The sequence below is a fragment of the Tinamus guttatus genome, unplaced genomic scaffold, assembly GCF_059628265.1.
Source record: "Tinamus guttatus ecotype Peru unplaced genomic scaffold, ASM5962826v1 Tinamus_guttatus_pri_ptg001164l, whole genome shotgun sequence".
Taxonomy (NCBI): Eukaryota; Metazoa; Chordata; class Aves; order Tinamiformes; family Tinamidae; genus Tinamus; species Tinamus guttatus.
Window position 1 is genome coordinate 116,703 of NW_028289698.1, and position 11,236 is coordinate 127,938.

General features: G+C 67.4%; 2 protein-coding genes and 1 long non-coding RNA gene across 4 annotated transcripts; 1 reads left to right on the top strand and 2 right to left on the bottom strand.

The window, feature by feature from the left end:
- Positions 1–66: 66 nt before the first annotated feature.
- On the bottom strand, positions 67–3,712 carry RRP8 (ribosomal RNA processing 8). The gene is made up of 7 exons (XM_088538772.1): positions 3,341–3,712; positions 2,088–2,280; positions 1,481–1,937; positions 1,269–1,398; positions 854–960; positions 649–745; positions 67–224 (listed from the first exon to the last, which is right to left on the bottom strand). Exons 1-7 carry the CDS (start codon positions 3,710–3,712, stop codon positions 114–116), a joined length of 1,467 nt encoding a protein of 488 aa, XP_088394898.1. The 3' UTR covers positions 67–113.
- Positions 2,774–9,289, top strand: ILK (integrin linked kinase). Of its 2 annotated transcripts, none has more exons than XM_088538774.1 (13): positions 2,774–2,829; positions 5,123–5,219; positions 6,136–6,301; positions 6,596–6,691; positions 6,831–6,927; positions 7,046–7,129; positions 7,400–7,485; positions 7,777–7,886; positions 8,048–8,175; positions 8,404–8,525; positions 8,606–8,705; positions 8,794–8,924; positions 9,124–9,289. In XM_088538774.1, exons 2-13 carry the CDS (start codon positions 5,131–5,133, stop codon positions 9,271–9,273), a joined length of 1,359 nt encoding a protein of 452 aa, XP_088394900.1. In that variant the 5' UTR covers positions 2,774–2,829; positions 5,123–5,130; the 3' UTR covers positions 9,274–9,289. The 2 variants fall into 2 exon arrangements, with proteins under 2 accessions (XP_088394900.1, XP_088394901.1); XM_088538775.1 differs by having other exon boundaries at positions 2,792–2,829; positions 5,126–5,219.
- A 988-nt stretch (positions 9,290–10,277) lies between these two features.
- Positions 10,278–11,165, bottom strand: LOC148590673 (uncharacterized). The gene is made up of 2 exons (XR_015914272.1): positions 11,022–11,165; positions 10,278–10,380 (listed from the first exon to the last, which is right to left on the bottom strand). It is a non-coding gene; the product is annotated as an uncharacterized LOC148590673 (long non-coding RNA).
- Between the last annotated feature and the right edge of the window lie 71 nt (positions 11,166–11,236).

Genomic DNA, 11,236 nt, shown 5'->3' on the forward strand with positions numbered 1-11,236 from the left:
CGCGCAGGCGCGCCCCGCCCCCGCGCATGCGCGCGACTCCCCCCGGAAGCGGCGCCAGGCGGGCGGGGCAGCGAGGCGAGGCTTTATTGGGCAGTGCGCGTGCGCGGCCGCCCTCAGCGCCGCTTGTAGAGGCAGGCGCGCAGGCGCAGACCGGGCCCGGCGCGGCCGCGGGGCGGGCCCGTCTTGGAGAACTCGAGCAGGAAGAAGAAGGGGCTGGACACGTCCTGAAAGAGAGACGGCGTGAGCGCCGGGGGCGCCGCCGGGCACCGCCAGGCACCGGGGGTTGCGCGACCCACCGGGCACCGCTGAGCCCGGCCGAGCTCCACCAGGCACCGGGGGGCTGTGCGACCCGCCGAGCCCCGCAGGACAGCGCGACCCCCCGGGCACCGCGGAGCCCTGCGGGACAGCGCGACCCCCCGGGCACCGCCGGCCCCGCGAGCCGCTGCGCTGCCGCAGGTCCCCTGCAGGTCCCTTCCCTTGGCCCGTCCCCCAAGCTGCCACTGCTGTGTGTCCCCCGCAGGCCCCTGTCCCCACCGCAAATGATGTCCCACCGGGCCCCATCCCTTGGCCTGTGTTTCCTGCAGCCGCCCACCGCCGTGTCCCTGCCGCTGGTACCCGTCCCCGCTGCGGCCCTGCTCCTGGACGCACCTTGGAGACGGAGCGGAAGCCCAGGCGGGCCAGGGCGCTCAGGAAGGCTCGCAGGTCCACGAAGCGGCTGGCCACCTCAGCAACCAGCAGCGTGCCCCTGCGGACTCGGCACCTCAGCGGCCGCCCCAACCCAGCCCGCGTGGGCGCCCAGCAGCCGTGGCCAACCCCGGCACCGCTGGGGCAGCCCCTTCCTCCCCCAGCCTACCCCTGCTTGAGCACACGGTTCGCCTCCTCCAGGATCTCCTGCAGGTTGGTGCCCATCAGCGCCAGGCAGAAAACGGCCACATCCACCGACTCGGCTGCCAGGGGCACCTGCAGCACCCACCCCGGTCAGCCCGGGCCTGGGGATCTGCATCCCCGCGCTCGGGAGCCTCCCGGGACGCCCCGGCTCTCAGAACGAGCAGGGGCTGCAGGGGCTCCCTCTCCCGCACACGGGTCTCCTTCCCCCTCACGGGCTTTTCTGGCCTCCTGCTCCCCACAACGTGTCACTCCCTGCGCCTGTCGGCAGCCAGGGCAGCGAGCCCAGTGCCACACGCTGCCGCGGAGGCCGGCGCGGCTCCTCGCTGCTCCGGGCCTGGGCACACTCGTGCCGCATCCTGACGCCCCAATGCAGCCCTCACCTTGGCCATGTCGCACACGGTGACCCGCGGGCTGAGCGCGACCAGGTCGAAGCAGTGCACCTTGTTCCTGACGCTGCTGGCGACGGTGCAGTCGCCGCACCCAAAGTCAGCCACCACCAGCGAGGCCGGCCTGGAGCGGGGAGCGCAGCTGCCACCGCCGCTCTGCGCGCCCCGCGGCGAGACCCGCGCGGGGACCCGCACAGCCCGCTCACCGCTGCCGCAGGTAGCGCACGACGCGCTGCACGGGCTTCTCGGGCCAGCGCCCCACCTGGCGCGCGAAGCCGCGGTGGTAGACGTGGAAGGCGTCGGGGTCGCTGCGGAAGAGCCGCGCCGCCTCCCGGCTGCTGCACGTGTAGAGCTGCTGGTTGATGTAGCGGAACCGGGCCGAGAGCAGCCGCTCCTCCATGCGCGCGCGCAGGGCGCCCGACCGCCCCGCGGCTCCGGGGGCCTCCGCGGGCGGCTCCGTGACGGGCGGCTCCGTGACCGTGACGGGCGGCTCCGCGACGGGCGGCTCCGCGGCGGCAGGGGACCCCCCGGAGGGCTCCTCCGCGCCCGGGGGCTCCTCCGCGCCCGGGGGCTCCTCCCCGGCCGGCTCCGCTTTGAACTTGTTCTTGCGCCGCCTCTTGTTCTTCTGCCGGTTCCTCCACTGCTGCCGGCTCAGCCGCGGCGCTGCCGGCGGCAACCGGGCGCTCCCCGCGGCCGGGGCCGGGGGCGGGCACGGGGCGGCCGGGGGCGGGGGCGGGCACGGGCACGGGCACGGCGCGGCCGCCCCCGGCTCGCTCGGGCCGCGGCGCCGGGGCCGCGGGGCGCGGACGGTGCCTGCAGGGCGATGTCCGGCCGGCTCCGGCTCCGAGTCAGACTCGGACTCCGGTTCCGACGCCGGCTCCGGCTCCCGCCGCCGTGCGGGGCGGCCCGGGGCCGTTGTCCGCGCGGCCCGGCGGGGCGCGGCCGCCGCCCGCAGGCGCCGCAGGGTGTCCAGGAGCCGCCGCCGCTCCGCCGGGGCCGCCGGGACCTGCGGGGCAGGGGGTCAGCGCGCCGCCCGTCCCGGCCCGGCGGCACCGGGGCGCCCCCGCCCCCCTCACCGGCCGCGCCGTCTCGCAGCGGCGCCGCGGGGCTGCCGGGCCCGGGTCGCCGCCCGCCGCCTCCTCCTCCTTCCACGGCTCCTCCGCGAACATGGCCCCGCCGCGGCGGCACCGGCACCGCAGCGCGCCGCTCGCGCCGGATGCGGCGCCACCACGTGCTCCGCCGGCGCCGGAACCAGCGAGAGCGGCCGACAGCCAGAGCGGCCCCGGCGGAGGGCGCCCCCTGCGCGCGGGAGGCCCCGCGGCCCCGCCCGGCGCTCGCGGCCCGGCCCGGTTCGGTTCGGTTCGGTTCGGCCGGCGCGGGCGGGGGCTGCGGGGCGGCCCGGCGCGGACCGGGCCCCGGGGCCGGCGGGTCCCGCCGGGGCGGGCGGCGCCGCGCGCGGGCGGCAGGGGGCGCCGCGGGGCGGGGCGGGCGGCCGGGGCGGAGCCCGCGCTCCCCGCGCCCGAGCCGCCGCCCTGCGCCGCCGCCGCCGCCACCGGTAAGGGCCGGGCCGGGCCGGGCGTCCCGAGCGTCCCGAGCGGGGCCGGGGCGGGATCCGTGCGGGGGACAGGCGGGGTCGGCGGCGGTCCGGGCGGCGCTCGAGGTCGGTCCGGGTCCGGGTCCTGGTCCCGGTTGGAGTCATTTCGGGTCGGGGCTGGGGCCTGTCCACACGGGGCTCCGGCCCGGGGTCAGGCCCAGCCCGAGCCGGGGTCCCGGCTGGGGCTGTGCTCAGGTCGGGGTCGGTTCCGGTTGGGCCTGAGTCGGTCCGTGCCGCGGGCCAACCTGGCACGGGGTTTGTCTGTGCTGGGGCCACAGTCGGCCCGCAGCGGCGTCGGGTTCACTTGGGGTCAGTCCGCACCGGGGTCCCGACTGGGCTTGGGGTCAGTTTGGGTTGGGGTTGGGCTGATCCAGGCTGGGGTTTGGGCCGGGATTGGCGGTGGCCCCAGTTTGGACAGGAGATGGCTGCAGTAGGACTAGTCTGTGTTGCTGTAGATGTGGAAGGGCAGGACCACGTTGGTTGGATGGATGGGGAAGGGCAGGACCACGTTGGTGTCACTGGGGAAGGACAGGACCATGTTGGTGTCACTGGGGAAGGGCAGGACCACGTTGGTGTCACTGGGGAAGGGCAGGACCATGTTGGTGTCAATGGGGAAGGGCAGGACCACGTTGGTTGGATGGATGGGGAAGGGCAGGACCACGTTGGTGTCACTGGGGAAGGACAGGACCATGTTGGTGTCACTGGGGAAGGGCAGGACCACGTTGGTGTCAATGGGGAAGGGCAGGACCACGTTGGTTGGATGGATGGGGAAGGGCAGGACCATGTTGGTGTCAATGGGGAAGGACAGGACCATGTTGGTGTCAATGGGGAAGGACAGGACCATGTTGAATGGATGGGGAAGGGCAGGACCATGTTGGTGTCATTGGGGAAAGACAGGACCATGTTGAATGGATGGGGAAGGGCAGGACCACGTTGGATGGATGGATGGGGAAGGGCAGGACCACGTTGGTGTCACTGGGGAAGGACAGGACCATGTTGGTGCCACTGGGGAAGGGCAGGACCATGTTGGTTGGATGGATGGGGAAGGGTAGGACCATGTTGGTGTCACTGGGGAAGGACAGGACCACATTGGTGTCACTGGGGGAGGGCAGGACCATGTTGGTGTCAATGGGGAAGGGCAGGACCACGTTGGTGTCACTGGGGAAGGGCAGGACTGCGCTGGTTGGATGGGGAAGGGCAGGGGATGGGTTTGGCGCTGGCCTAGGCCGCTCACTGGAGGGTGCCGAGCTGCGAGCGCGGCGGGTGCGATGAGGTGAGTGCAGGATGGGGATGGGGCTGCGCTGCAGGGACCATGAGGGCCGTGGGGAGGGTCTGGGCCTCTGGGTGCAGCAGAGGCCTGGGGGTCTGGGGGGTGCTGTGGGGCAGGGGTCTCTGTGGTGGGCAGCTCTGCTGGCCGCAGAGGGCCGTGGCTCTGGGAGCAGGATCCCGCAGAGGGGTTGGGGTGTCGCTGCGGCCCCGTTGCGGCCCCATCGCGGGGTGCAGTGTAGCCGGGGGCTCCACCGGCTCCTCGAGCAGCCGGCTCAGGCCTGGGGCAGCAGAGGCAAAGCCAGGCTGAGCGAGCGCCGCGGGCACCGCAGCTCCCGGTGCCGGTGTGCGTGGTCTCCCTGGGCAGTGCTACGTGGTGCGGGCTGAGAGGCCGCTCCGAGGAGCCGCAGCCTGCGCAGGGCCCTCGCTGTGAGCAGGGAGGAAGGAAACGCGGGCTCTTCCCAGCCCAGGAATGGGGCGGCTCACGGTGGGAGCCAGGAGAAGCTCCTGCATCCTTGGGATGCCCATCCCTTCAGTTTGGTCCTTTGCCACGTTCAGCGCAGCCCTGGCCAGGGTTCAGGGCCCTTAGAGGTGGCAGAGCCGCCAGGTCCCATGCAGGGGGGTGCTGGACTCCTCCAGCTCCGTCCCCAGCTCTGTGCTGCATCCTGGGATGGCCGTGCTCGTGCCGGGGCCAGCTGGGCCCATGGATAAGGCTGTGGGCACGGAGCCGTTTCCTGCGCACTGAGGCAGCCGCTCGTGAGGCTTTAGTCAGCTGTGAACTTCCCTTTGTGGCTGCATGAGCCCGGCCCGCCGGCCACCTCCGTGGTGACAGGGCACGTCCGGGCGCTGCCGGGAGGGGACGGGGCTCTGCTCCCCGGGGGATGCCCCTGCCGAGGGGCTGCGCCCTGGCCCAGGGGCAGGAGGGGCAGAGGGGCAGGACCTCCTGCTGCTGCGCCCCGCGTCCCCAGCGCGCTCCTCTCCACCGCAGCAGCCGCCATGGATGACATCTTCACGCAGTGCCGGGAGGGCAACGCTGTGGCCGTGCGTCTGTGGCTGGACAACACTGAGAACGACCTGAACCAGGGGTGAGCGGGCCGGGCTGGGCCGCACGGGCGGCGGGGCCGGTGCCGGGGGGCTGGGGCACAGACCCCGTGCTCAGCCCCTTTCCGCAGGGCTTTGTCCCGGGACGGGGTGGGATTCGGCTCCTCCCCGCCCGGGCAGGAAGTTACCGCATCGCTGAGGCATGAGGGCTGCCGTCCCCTCGGCCGCGGCGCACGGAGACGGTCCCGGGCCTGGGCGGGCACAGAGAGGTGGCGGGAGCTTCCCTAGCCCCGGTGCCAGTGTGTCCCGTAACTCGGCTTCCCGCTGCGCCGGGAACGGCCCCGCTCCCGGGCGCAGAGCCGAGCGGCGGGAGCAGCCCCGCGGCCGGCAGCTCCCGTGGGCTCTCGCGGCCCGGCGGGCGCCCGCCCGGGGCCTGGCCAGGCAGCTCGGCCCCCGGGCAGGCAGGGCCAGCCCTGAGCGCCGCTCCCTCCGCAGCAGCCGCTGTGCTGGGCCTGGCCCCAGCAAGGGGACACGGGGAGGCCCGCGGCGGCGGATCAGGACCGGGGAGCAGGGAGCCGGGTCGCGCCGTGGGCCCTCATCTCCTTTTAAGGCCCGGGCAGCCTCCTCCTCCCTTACTTGGCCAGGCAGCGCGTGTGGGCTCTGGGGGAGGGGGACCGCGCGCTTGCCAGCGCCTCCGCCACCCAGCCCTGGAGGAGACGGGACTTGGCCGGGGCCTCCGGGGCCCTCCTGGGGACGGGAGCGCTGCAGGGGCCCGGCCGGCCGTGCCCGGCTCTGCAGCACCCGCAGGTCGCTGCGCAGCCCGAGCCGGGCGCTCCTGGTGCCGGCTGCCTACCGGGCTGCGGTGCTGCCGCGTTGTTGCTTCCTTGGGTCAGGACACGGCACCGGGTCCGCGGTGCCGGAGGGGCAGCTCAGCAGAGCTCTCGCTGCCCATCTCCCCAGGGATGACCATGGCTTCAGCCCGCTGCACTGGGCCTGCCGCGAGGGCCGCTCCAACGTGGTCGACATGCTCATCATGCGGGGGGCTCGCATCAATGTCATGAACCGCGGCGACGACACCCCCCTGCACCTCGCCGCCAGCCACGGCCACCGCGACATCGTGCAGAAGGTATCGGCAGGGACCTGCCCCCGCCTCGTTGACCGTCCTCCCGTGCCCCACGCAGGCTGCTCAGCGCTCTGCCCTGCGCCTCCCAGGACTCACGCGCTCCCCAGCTCCCGTATCGGGAGCTTGTGCGTCCTGTCTGGAGGCCTTTGAGCTCCCCCCATGTCCACCCGCACCCCACAAAGCCCGGCGTCCGTCAGAGCGCAGGGCTGGCGCTGGAGCTCCTGTCCTCCCCGCGGGCGCGCTGCTGGAGGGATGGGGATTTATGCTCTAGACTTACGGGGATCGTCCTGCCTCCAGCTGATCCAGTTCAAGGCAGACATCAACGCAGTGAACGAACACGGCAATACCCCTCTGCACTATGCCTGCTTCTGGGGACACGACCAGGTGGCCGAGGTGAGCAGAAGCCCTTGGTCAGGGCTGGGAGAGGGAACTGGCCGAGGGTACTATGGGTTGGGGAAGGTGGGATGGAAAGAGGGCAAGGCAAGAGGCTGGATGTGGTGTGAAGCGGAAAGACACTCACTTTCTCTTTCAGGACCTCGTGAGCAACGGGGCTTTGGTCAGCGTTGCTAACAAATACGGTGAGACACCCATCGACAAAGCCAAGACGCCACTGCGGGAAGTCTTGAAGGGTAGGATGTTCTTCCTCTGACCCCAGGGCTGCCCCCATCTGCTGCAGTCCCACGTGCAGCATTGGTGAGCACATGAGCTCACCGTGCCTGCACTGTCCAACTCTTGGTCCCTCTGCAGAGCGTGCTGAGAAGCTGGGCCAGAGCCTGACCAAGATTCCCTACAAGGACACCTTCTGGAAGGGCACAACCCGCACACGTCCCCGTAAGGACAGAGCCTTTGCTGAGGGACACATTGTCTGGAGGGGCAGATTACAGCTCCCCTCCGTGGCTGGGCTGGCACCCACGAGGCAGCAGCAGTTTGCACCGCAAACAGCTCCTTTTGGAGATGGGCAGCACCTCGGGTGGCTCCTGGCAGGAGTGGGGTGTCCCTTTGGTACTCCCTGTCCCTGTGCTCTCAGGGGATGTCCGGAGAAAGGTCCCATGAAACCAAGCAGCTCCCACAGGCTCTTTCCATCTCTCCCTCTTGTTACAGGAAATGGGACACTCAACAAACTTGCTGGAATAGACTTCAAACAGCTGAGCTTGGGCCAAAAACTCAACGAGAACCAGTCAGGAGAGGTGCGTGGGCCTGCTCATCTCTGTGAGATAAGATAGCTGCTTTCCTGCAGATCCCTGCTCGCTGCCCAGCATTACTGCTCCATTTCCATAGCCAAGCGTGGGGCCAGCCCTCACAGAGCAGGCACCTGCCCTGGACTAAATGCCATGGGTTGCTCCTATACTCGGTCACAGCTGTTGCACAGAGCTGTGGTCAGACCCCCATGTGCCCCATTGCCCTGCGCGCAGGGCTGTGGGATACTTGGAGATGGAATCGCCCTTCCACGGGGACTAACTCCACTCATCCCCCTGCAGTTGTGGAAAGGGCGCTGGCAAGGCAATGACATCATTATCAAAATGCTGAAAATCCGGGACTGGACCACTCGGAAGAGCCGAGACTTCAATGAGGAATATCCAAAGCTCCGGTGAGCACTGGCATCCTGCTGGTGGTGAGATGGACAGGGTTGGTGCCCCAGAGAACGGTGCCTGGGGGCACAGGAGGATGCCCTGGGCTGTGCGCTGTGCCGGGCTGGTGCGGGGGTGTGGGCAGTGCCCGCTGTTCTCAGGACTGTCGCATCTCTTGCAGGATCTTCTCACATCCCAACGTGCTGCCAGTGCTGGGTGCCTGCCAGGCCCCCCCTGCACCCCACCCCATTGTCATCAGCCACTGGATGCCCTACGGCTCCCTTTACAACGTGCTACACGAGGGAACAAGTGAGTGCTGGTGGAGCTAGCAAGCTAGGGGCAGGTTTGGTGTCTGCCAAAACAGACAGGACTTCTCTGTGATGTGGGGGAGCTCTGGCTGCAAGAACCAGCCTGGCCCTGGTTTAAGCTTAGGCTGCAGTCCCCGTTTCCTCGTTTCCAGTCCCTTCTTCACATGCCTTTCCCACAAGTGGACCTGGCATCACTTCCTCTCACTGTCCTCTTGCCGTCTCCCTGCAGACTTCGTGGTGGACCAGATGCAGGCAGTGAAGTTTGCCTTGGACATTGCGCGCGGCATGGCCTTCCTGCACACGCTGGAGCCCCTCATTCCCCGCCACCACCTCAACAGCCGCAGCATCATGGTGAGCGTCAGTGCTGCCGGGCTCAGCCCTTCCCCCTGGGGCAGGACAGGCTCCCCCCACGACCGCCCCTCTCCCCCCAGATCGACGAGGACATGACGGCGCGGATCAGCATGGCCGACGTCAAGTTCTCCTTCCAGTGCCCGGGGAGGATGTACGCGCCAGCCTGGGTGGCACCAGAAGGTGAGCTGCGAGTGGCCACATCCCTCCTGCTCCTTGTCTCTTCCTTGCCCTAAGCCCTGCTCGGTTTGCCATGTTGTATTCCCTACAGCCTTGCAGAAGAAGCCCGAGGAAATTAACAGGCGCTCAGCAGACATGTGGAGCTTCGCTGTGCTGCTGTGGGAGCTGGTGACCCGCGAGGTGCCGTTCGCAGACTTGTCCAACATGGAGATAGGCATGAAGGTGAGGGGTGGGCAGGGAAAATGGCACCATGGAAACCAGCTCAGAACCTGTCTGGGTTTGCAGGAGCCCGTGGGGAGGGGGCAGCAGGGCCTGGCGGAGGATACCCCACCTGCACACGTCCCAAGGCGCCTGCTGGGCCTTTCAGCTCCACAGCGGAGCCCGGAGCAATGATAGCGCTTGGCTTCCCCTTTGCTCTCAGGTGGCATTGGAGGGGCTGCGTCCAACCATCCCGCCTGGCATCTCCCCGCATATCTGCAAGCTGATGAAGATCTGCATGAACGAGGATCCAGCCAAGCGCCCCAAGTTTGACATGATCGTGCCTATCCTGGAGAAGATGCAGGACAAGTAAAGGGAGGTGCCTCCCAGCCGCCTGCCGCTGCCGTGCTCCCCTCCCCACCACCCCCAAGTGCCTTCTTAACCCCCGAGCCGAGGGGGAGCAAGGGATGCCCCCACCCCCCGAGCCAGCCACGGACACACGGTACAGACACGCTGCTCCCCACAGAGGTGCCCTGCGGACTTCGGGCACCGTAGCGCCAAGTCTGGGCAGCACCTCCCTGCTCCCAGGCAGCCAAGGCAGTCGGAGCAGCGCGGCCGGCCCGGGCCGCTGCGCACGCGGGCTCTGCAGGCCGGGCCGGGGCGCAGAGCCATCCTGCCCGCCCTCCCCGGCCCAGAGCAGCTCCCCGCGCCAGTGCCAGCCCTGGTGCTCTTCTCTACACAGGGGCAGGGGGTGACGTTTGCCGGTTTGCGCCCAGCACCACCCCGGCTTCGCGCTTCACTTATCGTTTCCATCCAGGCCTTGCGGAAAAGCCGCCAGCATCTGAAATAAACATTTGTTACGAAAACAGGCTGCTGGCAGAGGGTGCGTCCTTGTGCAGAGCGCTGCAGCCACAGAGCCGCTTCCCAAACTCCTCCCGTATGGGGCGGCACAGCTGGGGCTCTTGAGAGAAGCGCCCGGCTCCATCTGTGGTGGCAGCGGACAGGGAGCAGAGCTGGGCTCTAGGAGATTGGTTTGCCTGGGAGGGAGATCGGAGAGGAGGGCTGGGCACTTCTGTTGCCACTTCACCTTCTGTCAACTTCTGGGGGCTGAGATGGGCCCCCACAACTAGTGAACGCTGCAGCTACCATCCCAGGTGCTGAACGCTCCAGCAGACTTCTCTCTAGGACCATCAAAGGCATAGCACCAAGTTTCATTTATGTAGCAAAGCCTGAGGCCTTTGCAAGCCTGCAACTGTGGTAGAACTCATGGCAGGCAAGACATTCACATGGGGGCTGCAGACAAGCTGCCTTTGCACAGGAGAAAAAATAAAACTACCCAGGGGTCTGTTAATGGCACAGAAACAGCTCTACAAAAGTCCATCCTCAGTCTTTATGTGAAGTAATGTGGCTTTTTGACATTGATGCCATATTCTGCAAGTGCCGGCGTCAGATCCTCCATAGTCAGCGTGTACTTCTTATCCTGCAGGGACAGGGAGGCCGGTCAGTGACAGCAACAACAGGCTGAACTGCAGAGTGTTGCTCAGAAGCCCATGTGGTTTGGGGTTTTCCTCTATAACGGTGGTGACCCATATATCCACAGTTCCAGAATCAGCTGCAGATCTGTGTCTTGGGCATAAACCAGCGTTTAAGTGCTAAGCATTTCACTTGCTCTCTGCCCCACTGGCTCAGCAAGCACAGAACCACACTGAGCACTACTCAAAAGTCGTAAATTAAACCTCCAGCACAAAGCTCCAGAACCACAAATAGCTGGTGACTAGGAGAATTCCCAGAAATGGTTTCTACGCACTTACTGCCTGTTTATATTTTTCCTTAAGCAGCAAGGCGACGTGCCCCCTAGTCTAATCACAGGCAGTGATTCAAACATTCCTGTGAAGCCATCGAGGCAGCTCCGTTAACTCTGCTGCCCGTTTCGTGTCCTCACTCGTGTCCCTTTCCCACTGGCAGAACCTTGGCTCCCTAGCGAGGCTGTCAGGCCGCTCTTGAGGAGCTTTTCAGCAGCACAGTAGATTTGAAACAGATGCCTGCAACACGCATCTCACCCGGTGTCTGCGGGCCCAGAGACCGTCCTTCCCCAGAGCAGCAGCTCCATCCTTTTCTCACCTTGCTCTTGTTACGGGAGCTGCCAGAGGCTGTTCCCTTCATCTTGCAGTGCTGCAGCGCGTCATTGGCAATGTCAGAAATAAACTTCTGAGCAGCCAGCGAGATCAAACGAATGCTGTCCAGCAGAGAAAGACAGGGATTTCTTTAGACAGAAGGCACTGAACACCAATGGGGTTAAGTTGCCTTCTCTGGGACCCCAAGAGACCAAACCCCGG